The sequence below is a fragment of the Microtus ochrogaster genome, linkage group LG4 (genome assembly GCF_000317375.1).
Source record: "Microtus ochrogaster isolate Prairie Vole_2 linkage group LG4, MicOch1.0, whole genome shotgun sequence".
In the NCBI taxonomy this organism is placed as follows: domain Eukaryota; kingdom Metazoa; phylum Chordata; class Mammalia; order Rodentia; family Cricetidae; genus Microtus; species Microtus ochrogaster.
Genome location: NC_022030.1, coordinates 13,319,545 through 13,337,669, shown reverse-complemented (window position 1 = coordinate 13,337,669; position 18,125 = coordinate 13,319,545). Strand labels below are relative to the sequence as shown.

The 18,125-nt window shown below is 42.9% G+C and overlaps 1 protein-coding gene across 6 annotated transcripts in view; it reads right to left on the bottom strand.

Annotated features, from left to right (window-relative positions):
- The window catches only part of Phactr2 (phosphatase and actin regulator 2), a 272,398-nt gene that overhangs the window by 55,954 nt on the left and 198,319 nt on the right, over window positions 1-18,125 (bottom strand). For 4 of the 6 annotated variants that reach the window (XM_026786170.1, XM_026786171.1, XM_026786173.1 and 1 more), the window contains exons 3-5: window positions 11,126-11,206; window positions 5,847-6,005; window positions 439-678 (exon numbers count right to left, since the gene is read on the bottom strand). In XM_026786170.1, the coding sequence (XP_026641971.1) occupies window positions 439-678; window positions 5,847-6,005; window positions 11,126-11,206 (480 nt within the window). The remainder of the gene's footprint in view (window positions 1-438; window positions 679-5,846; window positions 6,006-11,125; window positions 11,207-18,125) is intronic. The other 2 variants (XM_026786174.1, XM_026786175.1) reach the window with 2 other exon arrangements.

Below are 18,125 nucleotides of genomic sequence, written 5' to 3'. Positions count from 1 at the left end.
TTTATCAGAGGACAGACGACTATGGATGTTGCAAAGTGGAAGACTTTATGATCCGGCAAACCTATCAAACACCCATGTCACATTTTAACATGCGAGTCTAGTGTATTTTAAAAGAGGAATAGTAACAGGTCACCACAAACTCTCATGGACAGGTCTGGATACTGGTTCATCAGGTCAGCCTCACTCCTAGGCACACTAAAGGAGTGAATCTTACGCACCGATTGTGGAAACCAAGACTAACAGTTCAGTTACTTCAGAGACAACAACATTAACTTTTCTTAGGAGATAACTACTGGGGAGTCTCTGAGACATTCTTGTGACTCATTGGTATTGTGCCCTGAGACAAGAAAAAAAACCACACTCCTGGAAGAAGCTACAGCCCCATCCCAGAACCCAACATGCTGAACTCTACCCAATTATGCACTAGGGCATACTCACCAGCCTCCCGGGCAGTGTTTCGGCTTGTTGGCTTGGGTGGAGGGGTTGGGGCCTGCTTACTGGGAGCCTTGACATTTTTTCTATTAGGAGGCACTTCATCCCCTTTGTGGCTGGCCCCAGCAGTGGCCCCTTTGGGAGGCACAGGAGATTTTTTGGGTTTAGGTTTAGGTTTAGGCTTAGGAGGAGCTGTAGGAGGTAGAGCAGGAGCAGCCGGTGTTTCAGAGTGGATTTCAGGGTTCTCTACAAATGAGAAAGTGAACAGAGCAGACTGATACAGACACACACCATAGGAAAGCAAGGGGCAAGACATGGCGGGAGTGATACATACAGGTGACTTTATGACATTTGGGAGCCAGACAGTGTTTGCACCAGAGGAAGCAAAGTTTGGAGGCAAAACAAAAACTAAAAGACAGACTGGGGAGGGTTCTCTGGGCCCATTGATCACTCCTTTGATAAAAGGCGACACAACTTACTACGATGATGTTACATGAAGGATTAGTGTCTATGTGTGCTAGCCAACACCCTTATTCCAGCCTGCACTCTGCTGTTGCCGTATGAAGACATGGGCAATGAGTGCTAAACGGAACACCATCACCAACATAGGAAAAGTGGAGGACCCTCCAGAGTGACAGATGAAAGCAACGGACACACTGCCACAGGTGAGACCGACAACCGCAGTAATAACTGCACTTCCGGTTATCTTTAAAACGTCACCCCTCCCCCCCATCAACCAGAAGTCTTAGTGCGGCCAAAACAACCACGTATGTGCTATGCTCTGGGAGACTCTGGGGACTTTCGACACAATGCGCTTGGCAGTCACACATCAGTGTGCTTTCTCGTTCTCCCAGCGGGGCATGGCAGCTTCAGTTTCTACAGTGATCTGAGCCATGACTATAGGCGCACAGAGTGCAGGATAAAAAAGCTGGCTATGTCTTATCTGGCACACTTCCATAATAGTTTCAAAAAGACAGAGCAGAGATTTTACAGACAGAAGTTGTACAGAAGAAGGGAGGCCCCACGAGAGCTGGAGGGGAAGCAGGCTTTGCTCTGGGGATGCTGACAGTGGATTGCATCCCACGTCTCTATTATTTGCAATCGTGACTGAAATAAATTAGAATACAGCTCCAGTCCAAAGAACTAAGTGGTATCTCTTTTAAAATGGAGCACAATCAAAACTAAAGACAGTGACAACCCTAGTCAGCCTTTACTGACTAGGTCTTTCCTAGTGACCAAGAAGGCCATGACATATGTCATATGCCGTTACCATTTCTTCTGTTTTGCTTCTTATCCTAGTAACCGTCAAGGGAGGGACTTCCCCCTTTTAAATCCCACCCTCTGTTACTCAAACCATGTGTCTAGCTGAGACAGTGATTTCAGTTACAGAAGTTAATCAATAAAACCTTCATGTTGTAAAGTTCTTCCTTGTTCTTGCCCTAGCTCTAACCTTCACCAAGTGTGGCTGTCCAGATTGACCTCTTTTACCTCTGCATGGATCCGGCCTTACAGTCCAGCCACCTCACATCTCTGAGGGGCAAATTTGTAATTCTGCTTTTCTGGTCAGGTGGGAACCTTATCCTTCAACATACAGTGCTGCCTCCAGTCCACCGGGTATGAATCAGGGGTCCAGAGATCCTCCTGTCCTTGCACACCCTCCACCCCATGCTAGAACACAGAAGTGCAATACCATACCTGGTTTTATGCTGAGGGTCCTAATTCAGATCCTCTTCTTTGTGTAGCAGATACCTTACCAACTGAGCCACACCCCAAGCCCCAGAAGACTACTCTTTATCATATCTCTGTGACTTCGGTTTCTATCATATCGCCTTGCATGGAGATCAAGTACAGTCCCTTAGAGAGTGCTGGTTGGTGTAGCACTTGGGGTCTTGATTGTTGTTTAAATATTTCTGAGCCCAATGGGACATTTTGTGTCTTTCTGCTTGATGCTTAGTGTTGCAGAACATATAGTTAGCCAGTGTGAGACCCCAAGCTCAACCCCTAGCATAAATAATAAACTACTCCCAAACAGTCCAACTTTGTGCTCGGGAGGAAAAGGTGGACTAGCTCTCTGACAGCTGAAAGTGCCGATTCCTACACCACACACAAGCATGAGCAGTTCTTTGGAAACTATGGAGCATTCCTCCTTAGCCTCCCAACTCTGCCATGACAGGGCTCTGTCAGTGCCTACCACTTAAAACCTTGGGGTAAGTTGTGTGTGCTCAGGTGAATACACAAAGAGTAGGCTTTTCTAACTGGATTACAATTGTCTTCTATCAGAAAATCTGTATCTAATCGAATGCAATGCTTTAAAGGTTACGTCTGTTCAATGAATGGGACTGGCTGATAGTATTGGCAATTGGTAGAAAACACTCTTTACTTGTGTGTGGGTGGTAAGGAATTAGGTTCTATTTTGACTGTGAACATACGATTCAAAGGCTTTGTGCAAATTGGTGGTGGAGTACTAGAACATTGTCCTTTTAAGGGGATGTTATGGGAGCTGTCTATTCATTCTGGCTTCTCGATAGGAGTCTGCAGAACACGCTGTCCACTCCACTTGGCTCTCTCATTCATGTGTAGGGCTGAGGTCCAGTGTTAGAGCAATCCAGGACTAGGTGTGTCCTGCACCTGGTCTGAGATGCACTTCGGGTCCAGCTCCTCTCTCTCACCTGCCTGTCTTCTCCCCATCTCCCCTAGGATTTTGTTTGGAAAGATGTGGCACAGGGAAACAGCTCTGGTCTCCGCTGAGAGTTCCCTGGCTTTGGTACTGCAGCCTACTCAGAGCTTCCTGACTATTGCCTCTGAGCCTCTGTTCTCTTTGGGGGATCTGCTTTTGGACAGAGGCCACTCTTCATTCTCTCTGTGTCCTCTGCTAGAGTTTTACTCAGGCTAGTCTTTCAGTGCTGTTTATGGAACAAGTAAGTGTTGATCAGTGTTCCTTCACCAAAGGCCTTTCCTAATCATACCATGGAAACAATGCTGAAAAACTTGCAGATTTAATGTGGTTAGATTGGAACAGAGTGTGGATCTGATTTTGTGTCTTAAATTTCTAAGGACATCTACTAAGAAAGAATAGCAGGAGAATAAGAACCTAGAAGATGTTGAGGAAGAGGGTTAGTGTTGCCAAAAAGGCCCAAGGTTGCTAAAAGAATCAGGTTCCTTCAAAATCCCAGAAATACCCTCATAGCCTAAACCAAACCCACCCACAGAGCCAGGGTGGTGGATAGCACCTGGCATGTGCTTTGCTTTTGAATATTTTCTTAGACAGAGGCAAAAGTGAATCAGGTTGTTTTTTTTAGAAGTAAAAGATATAGGACTAAAGAAGTAAGAAGTAATTCATATCTTTATCGATAAGTACTTTCTATTTAGTCTTTTTCTCTGTGCTATTACTCATGAGTGATAATCTTTTTAGCTTCAGGCAATGGCTCCCATTCTCAGTAATTCTCTCGGCTCATGGCACAGCACCACATGGAATCTGTCTACCTAAGAGGGAGCTCCAGCAGCCGCATGGTGGCACACCAGCACTCCCGGCATCTCCCTCTGCTCGTGTACTGATGCTATCATGGAATTTACTTGACTAGAAAGAACTCAATGTACTAATTTGAGGGATACGAAAACAAACCCTGTCTCAGCCATTCCTTGACCTATCAGATCTGCCATCTTTTCTGCAGAACACCAAGGCCTGCCAGTTTAACTAATATAAAACTGTCAGCAATGCTCTATCATGCTGATATGAGAACATTTTTCCTTTCTAGTCTGGACAGTCACTGAGTGGCAATGACACCCACAGGGTAGGGACAAACCACAGATTGATAAGACATCTAACAGGTTGTTGAGACAGGAGAGTTGGAATGGAAGAAAATAAAAACAGATATCTGTTCCCTACCCAACCAAACTCACTCCTTGCTGTTGAATCTCCTTATAATCTGTTGGCTCTCTTGTTATGTTTCAGAAATATTATCATTAAAAGTATAAGCTAATGTCCTATAATTAGTGTTAATAAACTTAACTAGATGGTTTTTTGGGGAGAAATTAAAGAAGGTCCTATAAAAACTATGCTTAATCTCCGAAGACAGCAAATTAAATTTCCAATAGCTTATTGAAGCTTTTAAAGGCTGATTACTGCATATGCAAAGGACCACAGGGCTTCAGTCTTCCAAAGGTGACTTTCTAGTAGCAGGGAACTTAATAAAGGCCTCCTTTCCCTCCTGCCTGCAGGAGGATCTGGATCAAGCGAAGAGATCCACTTAAATTTCTAGTAGTTCTCAAAATATCTACCCAATGCAAGGGAATTTGACAAACCTCATAGAAATTAGGGAACATACTGGAGATGTTTCCTGAGGATCCTTTCTTATGCACATGGAAAAATTTATTCAGAAGTTTTTGGCTAAACCTTTCCCTATGGGATGTAGCAAGCAAACTAGAAGCAGGCTGAAGCAGGAAGTAGCTTCAGTGTTCAGTGAAGTCAACCAGGGAAACTGGGAGTGATGGGGCCTCTCCATCTCAGTTCCTGGCATGGTCTAGAGCCTTCTGCATAACACCGGGCTCCAGTAGTTTAGTGAATGAAGGAGTCAACATATTCTTTTGAGAATATGTAGTTTTGGAAAGAGGAGAAGTTGGGTTTTGTATAAGCTAATGAATATTCTACGTTACAAAGGTTTCATCAGCTCAGGGTTTCTGTAAGTATAAGGCTTGTGTGGCGTTGTGATGGATCCGCCATTCCATATTCATGAACATTCTGGGGGACCCCATTAGACATGTATTTACAGTATCTGATTCCGAGCACACTCAAGAAATGGGAGTTTTTTTAAAGAGAATCCTGGGAGAACCAGCATAATTGCCTATGGTATATTCTGAAACTCCCAAGCACACATGTAAATCACAGAGCAGAGGAAGTGGCATTGAAATTATGGCTCCTTAGGGAACTCCTCCTTGGCGTAGTTTAGAAATGTCTAGCCCTTAAAATACTGGGGTGGACGGGTGCATCAGTTACTTCCTGCTGCCAGAGAGCGAGTCTAGATTGAGAGAGGTTGAGCAGCTCACGTGGACCAGATACAGGGGAAAACAACATTCTGACTGCTTGTGTCTTCCACCTTGAGAGAAAGTTATGAAAAGGTTATTTCCAGGTAAATGTAAAGCCTGAAGGGTCCAGTCCTTGCGGTCAGTACCATTAATTAGCTCTCCTTATTAACACAAAAGCATAGTTACAGACAGATGTGTTTGTAACAAAGCAGATAGCATAGTTACAAACAGATGTGTCCACCCGAGGAGGCCACCTGTCTCTCCTTCCTAGCTTCCTTTCCTCTCTTCTCCCAGTTTGCAAGCCTCCTCCTCTCTGCAGGCTCTCTCTAGTTCTCCACACTGGGCTGCTGGGCTGCGCTCCAGGAGATAACAGGGGATTCTCTTTATTTTACCTGTCTTATCTTCTGCCTTTTCCTCCCGAGGTGGTGTTTTCTCACTCACAGGGCCATCCCCTTCTTCGGGTTTCCCTACATTCTCCTCTTGGGTAGATTCCTCTCCGATGTGTATCATGTGCCCGTTTGAATTTTCAAAGTTAACTGTTACATCTCCATCTAAAATCGGAAAGAAACACCTCGATGTCTAACTTGATGGCTTTCTTCAAAAGTCATTTTCCCCGGTGACTAGGACTGCAGGGTCTGGGTTCCTGTTTCTGTCCCCGGGAACCAAATCACCACGTTTCCCCAGCAAATTTCTTTAAAAGGCAAGAGGTAGAAAATCTTTGGTTTCGAGGGAAAGCAACAATGAAGGGAGATTCCTGTGCCATTTTAAGACACTAGGTACTGCCTAGTGTCTTAAATCACACAGTACCCCAGACCAGCAGCGTTCCTCTGTCCTTGTGTTTAGGTTTGGTTGAAGGAAACAGTTAGGGTTTCTTTGGCATCCAGAAACTGAATGAAGGAATGATCTGAAAAATGGAACAAACATTGTAACATGTCAAAACCATGAGGTGAATGCAAATATACAAATAACATGAAATGCACTTACACGTACAGACAGCGGGTGGGATGATGGACCAGTCCCAGGCCCCAGCATCTGCGGAGCACGTCAGACAGTGTCCACGTTCTACACAACGGCGTTTAATTGTGGGCATGTTAGAACATGTCTACACTCTACAGAGCAATCAACTGTGACCTTTGTTCAGGGAAAAGATGGCTTTAAGGCTAATTTCATTTTTTTTTTAAAAACTTTCTTCATTATGAAAAGAATAAAAGCTAATTATAGCTTAAAAAATACACATCAGAAAACAAGTTAGAGAAGAATTCTAAAAAATTTACTGCTTCAAGTAGAATTCCGCACATATTCTGAATCATAAAGACTAATTTTATCTCCTGGACTGCTGTAAGTCCTGAAGGTGTTTAAAATTCAAGGATTTTTCAGAATTCAGTGGTGTTTGGAGAAATTACCCCAGTAATTATTCCCATGCATAGAAATATTTAGGAGACTGCTACCACCATAAAAAGAAAAATTAAGGAATCCAAGTTTTGATTTCAAACTAATTTGAAGAAATATATTAACAGAGTCATTTCTATACAGTTTTTAATATTAATTTCTTGGCAGTCATTAAAAAATAGAGATCATAGCTGGGCAGTGGTGGCTCATTCATGCCTTTAATTCCATCACTTGGGAGGCAGAGACAGGTTGATCGCTAAGTGTGAGGCTAGCTTGGTCTATAATGTGAATTCCAGGACAGTTAGAGCTAGACAGAAAAACCCGTCTTGAAAAAAAATTATTTCTCAAATTTTCGCTGTTTTTTTTTCCATAAAATTCACAGGCCTTTTTGTCAAAATGAGAAAAAAAAAAGACCATGACATTTCCATAGATAAAGTAAATAGGAATGATGCCATGTTGAAAACGAAATGGGATTGCCACTAAGTCCTGTGGATTCTAAGAACCTTTATTCTGATTCCTATAGAAAAGTAAAACAGGCAATAACAAGGCAATACCATTATAAATGAATCTTCACAAGGTCGATACTAGCAGATAAAACATTGGACTTGAAGCAACTAGTTTTCAAAAGAGGAATAAGGAACATACAATACACTGACAAAGCAAAAGTATTGTAAAATGACCAGCAAAAAAATTTCACTTCTTTATACATAAATCCTTACTTTTAAAAGAATGCAGATAAAGATTTTATTTGGGATTTCTGATTATAGTTAGTAGAGTCCTAAAGTCATATCAACAATAACTTAATGCTACTTTAAGTGATCATATTTTTATTAGGTTAAAAAATTTATTTTTCAAAAACTTATTTGGAAAAAAAAACTATAGAAAACCTTGAATATTACCACAATAGTATGCACAGCAGAAGAAAGTCACGTGGAAAGGTACCTACACTGAGTCCTGAAATAAAAACAGTGCATGGAAAGACAGTGGCAGAGAAAAGAGGATTCGTAGGAAATATGAAGTTTATAAAGCCAACTAAGGATATTAAAGTGAGTGGCATCTATATCTTGAAAGCTTTCATAGAAATCTGTGCTAAGGAAGTTTTCTCGGAATTAAAATAAACTCAGTCCCTGGTATAGGAAACAATGCCAGCAAAATATAAGCCCAGTCAGAGAAGATGGTGCTGAGTCAGGCCTAGGCTCTAGGGACAGGTGAGAAACACTAGAAGAGATTGTGCCTGCAGAGGAAGGGGAACTCACCAAATCACATCCAGCTCAAAGTAAAAGCAGGGAAACCATTACACGGAGAAGATCGTGTGTGGCAAAAAAAAGTGATTCTTCGGGGGAGGGAGAATCACACTAGAATATATGGCACCAGGATGTCAGGCAAGCAGGTGAGACACTTGCATGCCTCGAGAAAAGATGAAGGCAAGGTCGTCCACGTGGACTGAACGTGGACTAGAGCATGTGTGAGAACTTCTCAGAGGTCATTTGGTGAACTTTCAGCTTGAAGCTAAGCTTGGTGTGGAAAAACACAATCTGGAAGAAGTAATAATCACAGTCAAGAGGGAGGGTACAGGACAGGGTGGGGTGAGGTCACAGCTATGGCAGCTGCAGGGACTTCAGGGGTCTATTTGGGCCACAGAACGAAGCTCATCGCTGACATGCCCTGTCAGGAGTTTCAGTGATACCAAGGAGACAGAGGCCATGAGTGCGTCTTCACTGACGGAGGGAGGCTGTCAGAGAACGGCAGCATCCAGTCTCTCAGACAGGATTCTCAAGGTAATTGTTTTGGGGGAAGGTGGCAGCTAAAATGAGAAAATAGAAAACTACTTTTTCTAGCACTTGGCTAAAAACTGGGAGATTTCCAATGGGCATCCTTGGGCACTTTCGACCATTAGCAATTCTGGTATTTTAGATGAAAACCGTGCCAAAGTACAAAGTAAAATTCAACCAACTAGCAGTCTCCACCAAAACTCTGAGTTTGGAAATGCATCTGGCCTGTAAGCTCTACCATCAATTCTAATAACAAGTTTCAACCATGATTTCCCCCTTTTCTTTTTAATGAGATTTTATTTTTAATTTTCAATTCTGTGCATGTGTGTATCTACATGCAGACATGTGCACTTGCATGCATAAAAACCAGAAGAGGGCATCAGAGTTCCTGGAGATGCAGTTACAGGCAGTTGTGAGCCTTTAATGAGAGTGCTGGGAATGAAATTCATATCCTCTGCAAGAGCAGTAAGCACTCATAACTGATGAGCAATCCCTCCAGCTCCCCTTTCCTTTCTTTAAAACATTTTCAAATACGGGATACTGAACAAATGAATGCGTCACTCCATAAAGCTGATTGAACAGGGTTAAGTTGCTCATTCTGCATGCCTATCTCCTGCATGCATGCCTACCTCCCGCATGCCTACCTCCTCCATGCATGCCTACTCCTGCATGCCTACCTCCCCGCATGCCTACCTGCAAGCATGCCTACCTCCCCACATGCCTACCTTCTGCATGCCTACCTCCTGCATGTCTACCTCCTGCATGTCTACCTCCTGCATGTCTACCTACTGCATGTCTACCTCCTGCATGCCTACCTCTTGCATGCCTCCTCCTGCATGCCTACTTCCTGCATGCCTACCTTCCTGCATGCCTACCTCCTGCATGCCTACCTTCCCACATGCCTACCTCCTGCATGCATGCCTACCTTCTACATACCTACCTCCTGCATGCCTACCTCCTGCATGCCTACCTCCTGCATGCCTACCTCATGTATGCCTCCTGCTAGGAAGGGGAAGTGTGAGCACTTTTCATTTTTAAAGCTCCGAGGCAGGAAACAAATAACTTCAAGGAAATAGCATATTGAAAAATACAAAAAGGTCATTGGCAAAGATGAGTGGGAAAAATTTTACAAGTCAGAAATGGGAGGAAAATTTCTAGAATTGTGATGGCTTGCTCAATCAAAATAATATTATTCCATTTAGATTTTCCTCACTCCTTTTGAAGCAGCTATGCAATTCTTAGCTGCACACTGGGATTATTCTGGTATTGGAAAAAACATGACATTTTAACTAATATACAATGTATGCCTCAAACTGTTATATTCTTTATAAGGAACATATATGATCTATCTATCTATCTATCTATCTATCTATCTATCTATCTATCTATCTATCTATCATCTATCTATCTATCATTTATCTATCTTCTATCAAGCATCTATCAACTACCTTATCATCTATCTACCTAACATCTATCTATCTATCTATCTATCTATCTATCTATCTATCTATCTATCTATCTATCATCTATCTATCTATCATTTATCTATCTTCTATCAAGCTATAGAGAGGGAAGTATTATTATTTAAATTCCAAATCAATATTATTTCATTTCTTCCCATAAAGTCTCAATAATAATAATTCCCCAGGAAACTTGGGGGAATGAGGAGAAGAATGAGATAAATCACCAGCATTGTAGCAAAATACTCCTTAGTTTTAACAGTGGTAGGAGCAAAGAAAATATTATGGACTTATTTATTTGGCAAAATAACCAGTGCAGGTCTCTTCTTCGGGGGTCAGTCTTAATTTCTACACAATACTTGTCTTTTCTAATCAACGTCCCTCCTTCACAGGATAGAGGTAACAGGGAACAGGGAAGGAAAGAGAAAAACAAAATGAAACAAACAAACAGAAAACTCCTGGAGAGAATTGTCCTTAACAAGGTGAGAGGCAAGAAGATTAAGAGAAACACAAGAGGAACAGATTTCTTGGGAGAAAGCATAAGGCAGACTGAGTCATCCAGGCACGCTTTATTGATCTGTGAACACGGGTGAGTCTCTCAGACAGCACAAGGGATGAAGCTGCTGCTATCTCTTTTATTGGCAGAGTTTAGAAACAAGCAAGGCGCGAACAAACTCAAACTGAACTCGCTCAATCGATGGGGTTTATCTTGATTAGAAGAGTAAAGCTTGAGGTTGCAGGGGAAGGAGGCAGGCAAGCATCGTGACCTGTATCTCCAGCTACTGGCGCGGCAGCCTGAAGAGCACAGAGTTAATAAAGCAACCTCTGGAGAAGGATTGACCAGAAAAGTCACCATAACACCTCAGGTTTCCATAACACCTCAGGTTCTTGGCCACCCACAGAGACATCCCAGGTCGAGGCAAGATTCCAGGCATACACTCCTGGCTGCTTTATCTGACAGTGACCATGGTCACTTTAAATCCCGAAAGAAAATAACAAAGCAAAGAATGAAGAATCCATTAGTTTAAATGTAAGATGGATTTTTCTCACCTTGATCAGGCAGTTCTTTAAGCAGGCCCCTTCTTATCAGCTCCTCTCTACTCTGTCTGGTGGAGATCTTCCTCTCTAACACTGAAAAAGAATAAGCACAAGAAAGAATCAAGTCATTGCTTAGCAAAATTATCAACAGTATTCAAAGTACTTAAGCACCGTTATTCTGTCCACATGAAGTTTCAAAGCCCGTTTGGTTTTATGCCCACCGAGAACACTTGTCTACACAGTACTGTTAGCACAGCAAGGACACAAGGAGTCCATGCATGACTGAGGCCCTGTCACTGTATCTGGCCAGGATGATCATGTCTGAAAAGGAACCCAGACATTTTACCGTATACCGGCTACGGAGCACAGAGGCCACTCGGCGTTTTTTCTCTGATAATAGTGCTTTCTGAAATGCATGCCGACACAGGCCTTTGCAGTGAGATATCCAAGTGTGCAACAGGAGAGAGTCATATGAAGTGATTTCATCTCTGTGTTTTCAGCACAAGTGATTCCTGGATTTTATACACATGCATAGACCATGTACGTATAGATAATGTTCATGTATACACACACGCACGGTCTACGCATGTGTATAAAAGGTGTGTATGTATAGAAGTGAGGCTGTCGACGGGAAAGGGGATTAATAGGAAGAGGGACTGGTGGGAAAGGAGATGGTAGCAGGCATGAGAAGAATATACAATATAGACTTGTATGACAATATCCCTACTTAACAGTGTCTGGTAGAATGAAAACACACGGTAAAAAGAGAAGAACAGAAGCATGAAGGCTGGAAAGCCAGATAAGTGTGGGGATTTTCAGAAGATTTAATGTTAGTTCTTTTCAAAAGCCTTTAAAATTACATCAATCAATCAATTCATTAATTTGTGACTGCATATACCTCCACACAGGCTACGCGTGTATATGTAGATGTCAGGGGACACTTTCGCGAGTCAGTTCTGCCATATGGGTCCCAGGAATTCAATTCAGTTCATCACGTGTTGTGGCAGGTGTCTTTCAGCCATCTGCTAAGCCATCTCACCATACCTAAATTAGTTCTTTTTTAAAATTACAATTTAATTTTTTAATTATTATTTATTTTATGTATACAGATGCCTGAAGAGCCAGAAGAAGGTGTTGGATCCTCTGGGACTGGAGTTATAGACAAAAGTTGTAAGCTACTGTGTGTATGGGAATTAAACCTGGGTCCTCTGGAAGAGCAGTAATGCTCTTAACCATTGAGACGTCTCTCTAGCCCTCCTAAATTAGTTCTTAATGCCAAAAAAATCTACACAACAAACAAATACAACACAAAACAAAAAGCCCCAAATCATAAATAACCCACAATGTTCCTGTAAACATTTTATCTGAATCCTGTTAAGAAGGGATAACGTTTACTGGTTTCTTGTTTGATGTTTATTTATTTTGTTTTTTTTCCCCCTTTCACACCATCAACTCAAAAGTTTAACACAATGGATCTCTGTAAATTTTCCTTTCTTCAGTCATACACTCTAGACGTTCTGGTACATCCCTTGACAAACCTTAGGGAGGATGAAGAAGGGAATTAAGAACGGGGAGTTTTTTGAACCAAGTCAAGGGAAGGGAATCTCTACACTGATTCTTTCTTCCTTTGGAAGGAATCTGTATTTCTGATATCACTTAGGATGGCGCTTCGGAGCTGAAGGCAGGACCTCCGTGGCACTGAGCCTGCATATCTGAATTCTAGTAGCTACCAGCTGCACTTCCCACTTGAGGGCCCAGTAGGTGGAAGAGGATGAACGGTAGACATTGACCTTGGTTGACTACACGAATGTCTTCTATGAGTGTCTACTGAAGGCAAGAGCTCTTAGAATAGCAGTACTTAGCCTCTTTTGAAGAAATAGGGGTTCCCCCTTTCTTTATAACTAGGAATTGTGTGCTGCTTTTTTAAATCCTGGTTACTAGAAAAGTCAGAGTGAAACTTGATACTTAACGCAGACCTCAAGCGACATTTCATATTTTCTCCTTTATACAACTTGAACTCAAGTTTCATTCTATGCATAGTATATGTGCTCTTTGTTCTAAGTTGTCAGCTTTTTGGAATAGAGACATAAACAAAGAAGAAAACGAATGAATGAGTGAATGGTTGAAAGAAAGAAAAAAGATGACAAAGAACCCATTTATTGTTCTAGTGGAGACACATCTTCCTTCCCATCTCCAGCCCTGGTCTCCACTCTCAATTCCAGAAACCAGTATCCACAGCTCACAGAAAGGCTGGTGATTGCAGTGAACCAGGTTAACTAGGTGTGGCACAGATGAGTTCTTTTCTGGGAATTCATTAAAGAGCACTGTTCTTTAAGTCAAGTGTCAGTATGTTTAGACTCTCCTCGAGGGAGAGAAGAGAGGTCCAAAGACTAACACCCCAAGGCCGCAGCAACTACCAGGTGCCAGATTCTTCACAATCAAACCACCCCAACTCACTGTCAATCCAAGACACAGCCACTTGCACCGCCTACCTTCTGCCCGGCCACCCCTTGCTAATAGGAAACAGAACTTTTCAACAACTACCACTTCTGTAACATTGCCTTAAACGTCACGTGATTTTTCAGGAGTCCCGGGTGCTGGTCCCAGAACACTGGCAACAAGTCAAGTGATGCTGGGTGGCCTACATCAAGTTTTGGGCTTCTAATCTATCATCTATAAAATGAGAGGCAAGACTCAGTCAGTGGTCACTAAATCAAATACTGTGGGATTCTGTGTCAACAATGAAGGCCACTCCAAAATTCCTGTCTTGTAGATCTTTAAAGACCTTTATTATTTACTAAGAATTTTCTTTCTTCGTCTGAGAGACTAGAACATAACTCACTCACACATGGGCTTTTCTACTGCAGATCCCAGTCCACTCTTTAGTCTGAGTTTTGAGTTTTTGTTGGTTTAATTCTAAGTTAAACCTTGGCTTAAACAAGTCAGTCTCCTTTCTTTCTTCCTTGTATAACAAAAATTCTTCCCATTTCTTCCCATGAATTCCGTGAAGCTCCGTGCCGGCTCCTACCAGCAATCAAAACCAACAGTTCTGTTCTTTTTCTCTGCCTCATAAACGGGCCCTGATAGGAAAATACCATTCGCTGTTTGCTTGGTCTTTGGCTGAGAGCATTTTAAACACATAATGTAGATAACTGTGTGAGGGCCAATGTGGGCAAGCTTCAGGCTGCTGGGTATGGAAGGTATGTTGTTGGACACAAAATGCCAAGCCCTGCTCTCCCTGAAGTACAAGAATCTTATTCTTCACCTTTTAAAATATTTGCCTTGTGTTTATACAGTGTCTGTGTGTTTGCGGAGCCGGTCCACTGGACGTTTTTCATGGACTCTGAGGGGTTTTACATTGGAACGGACTTGAGAGGTCATTTTAGTTCAGCATGCCACATAGGGCAGGAGCATCATGGGAATGTTCCTGATGCTTGTTCGCCTGCTTTTCAATTATTGGAGGCAAAAATATATGCCTCTGAGGCCCATTCAGCTCTGCATGAGCCTTATCTTTAAGGAGAAATTTCCCAGGTAGCCCCCAGATCTCTCTCCCTGTGACTTCTGCATGTGACTCAAACCCAAGCCCTAGTTGTCACTGGACTGTAGGAAGCCACGTGTGAACAGAGGGAAGTAAGACTCTGTTCCACAGTGCTTACCAGGAGCAAGAGAGACCACTGAAATCACCAGAGGTCTAGCTCCCAGGACCACACCAGGGACTTGGGGATTGAAGATCACACTAATGTGTATAAGAAGGAAAATACAGTGTGTGTGTGTGTGTGTGTGTGTGTGTGTGTGTGTGGGTAGGAGGGTTGGTAGTCCCACAACTATATCATAACCGCACATTGCCAGGAGATGAGGGGAGCAGGATATTGGATACAGTTCCCAAGTCTATCCATGAAAAGCACTGATGCCAGTTCGGTTAACAAATGGGCCTCGAGCGCTCTCTTTTATCCTGATTGCAAAAGCACAAGCGACTCACGACGCCAAGATCAAACAAATACACAATTTGTGTCACTTTCCGCCCTGGGTAAATTAATATTTTGACATTTCCACCCTGATCACAATAGCACACCTTCTCATTCTCTCTTGGGTGTGAAAGAAACATTACCTGTGACTTTCCTGATTTTGCAGATCTCCTATTATTTTCCAGTATTTTTTTTTTAAAAACTGGTCTTTCAAGGACATACAGAGACTGCTCATCTCTCTTTGGATAGCATCTCAGCTTCCTAGTATGGGTCTCTGCCGTGATCCTGGGAATGTCCAACTACACAGACTTCCATACCTGATGCTTCCCCCCAGAGACTGCTTAGCTCAGTAGTACCCTGTCTTCATCGGGATTCCACTCCCTAGTTCAGTGCACCCTGTCACGGCCTTCATGTTATGATCAAGGGTCATCTCACCTGAAGCCCCTGGTGAACAGCTTGCGCCTGCCCATTCCCTTTCCCCAGTCATCTCAACAAAAACCAAACTGTTGTGCTCGATGTTATGTTTCCAGTGGTGACACACTGGTTACTGCCACTCAAAATATACGTACATTTTGTTGAAAGTATGATTTAAAGAGAAAACAGTCTTTTCCTGGTCCTAGTCTTGTTTTCTGTCCCTTTTCATTTTCCAGTCAAGGAGAAAGCAAGCGAGGCTCATGGCACAGCCTCAAGAAACAAGGGTGTTCTGTCTCCTCTAGCCTTTCCACTTTGGCTGGGCCAGGCTAAGGGGGAAACTTTCCACTTTAGTCCTATGGATCATGTGAAAAAGGCTCTGTATGAAGTAGAGAAGGGAGCCCACAGTGTGTGGACAGACACCAGCAGCTCGCAGGGTGTAGCAGAGGATTGGCCGGGCTCCTTATAAATTATAAATGATTTATGATGTCCTTCGGGGCACGGCGTGACAGACATGGAGTCTGCATTCAACTGAGGCCAGAGCATAGGCCACCAGCTCCTTTCAGGGGCTACTTGGCCAAGATTTCCTGTTACTCTGAAAGTATATGGGAGCAAGAACTGTGTGTCAACAAGTCACTTATGTTTTCAGTTGGCAGAGAAAGAAGGTCCTAATTCTTGATTCTAACCCCACTTAATGACTGAAGAAAATAGAAGCGCAAACAGGAGACTCCAATAACCGTGCCTTGTTATCTTCTCGGTTCTGAGTCATGAATGGTCTTGCTGTAAACCTGAGACAGAAAGACAGAAAGCATTTGTCCTGTGTTGGAAGTCTTCTATAAGAGCTGGCTTGGCTTGGCTTCTCTTCAGTAACAGAGAGGGGAAATAAGATGGTGGAAAATGGCCTCCTTTCTGAAAGACCCTTCATGAAGACGAAAGTAGCTAGCCTGTTTACAGAAGTAACTACCTATGCTATTCAATGACCCAGTTGCAAAAACCTTCCAAAGCATCTTAAGCATGTAAAGTAGAGTAAGAAATCCAACCTCCCCACCTAAAAACTCACAGGGGCCTGGATATTTTCTCGTTTGTCCAATTATGCCGCTCCTCTCCTGCACTCAAAATTCAGAGCTCAGAAGGGGATCATCTCCCTGGAATGGGAGCTGTCTTCAACCACTGTCCACAGGAGTCACATTCATCCTGTTTCCCCCTCTCTCCCTCCCCTTCATCTCCCCTCACCAAAACTAAGGTCCAGCTTTACCTATCATTTTCTAAGCATCTTTATTCTCTTCAGCTCCATTCCTGTAGTTACTGTTTCTTCTTTCTACACCAGATGGATTCCCTAATCTCTCTGTGGTGAAATCAGCCCTCAAGTTCTCAAGCCATTTCCAAAGGGCGCCCTGTGCAGGGCCCTCTCACCACCTCAGATACTTTCAACAAACTTCTTGGTTGCTTAGGTCTTTTCACCGACAAGATGGTGTGATAGCTGCTGCTCTTTAGGTTCCTTTGGAGGCAATGGCTTACACCTAGAATCTAGATTTCTCAACAAACAAAACTATGACTGATGTCCATGCTTTAGAGCCACATGTACCTTAGTCACTGCTAAACATGTGTGTGTGTGTGTGTGTGTGTGTGTGTGTATGTGTGTGTGTGTGTGTTGTTCGTATTCACACAACTCTAGTGGACACCTGATGTTTCATCCATGGAATACCCAAAATACCCATGCTGACTGCATAATGTAGTTATTGAAGAATCTAAATATCTTTTATTGGGGCCAGGGAGGAGAAAGGGGCGGTGAGAGAGGGAAGGCATGTCTAGCATATTTTTCTATTTCTTTTATAAATTGTCGCCAATTTTCTCCCATTTGGGAAATTACTCGCCCTGCTCCCACTCCTTATAGTCTATCATGTGTGATGCTGCCATGCCTGGGCTCTAGGCTCGCTGGCACTCTGGTGGTTGGTTCAGAAGGGGGTACATACTCAAGCTGGACCGTAAGATCCAAACCCGGGAAACTGGTTGGAACAATAAGAAATACAGGCTTTACCTTTCTTCTGGAGCTGGAACAGGTGGCCTACGATGATGCTAGAGTTTCTGATTAACTGCTTCGCCTCCACAAGAAAAGAGATCAAATTTGAAAACAAAACAGGAGCGTAGACTCAAAGAGGGAGAAAGGGATTGCCAAGCATAGCTTGTAAGTACCAGTATCCCATTGGGTCTACAGGCTGTATTCGCCTGGGATTTTTCTGTCATAGGCATCAACGAGTTCCCTGTTTCCTTCAGCTGTTATGATTCAGAAACAGAACAGATCTCTGCCCAACCAGAAGATTCTTACATTGAATTTCCTTCCAGCAGAGACCAAAGACTCTCTCTGCTTTTTGAGGGAGAGATGAAAGAAGAGCTAAGCAGGCCTCTCTTGCTGCCTTAGTTTGCAACTCGGAAGAAAGGCCTTAAGAAAGAGGAAGATGGAGAGATCTATGTCCCTTCCTTCTCTTGGGAAATTAGTGTCCCAATTTCCCCCAAAGAAATTTGATCATAATCATCTATTTTATTCGTCACTTAGAGAACATTTTTTTGTTTGTTTGTTTGTTTTCGAGACAGGGTTTCTCTGTGGTTTTGGAGCCTGTCCTGGAACTAGCTCTTGT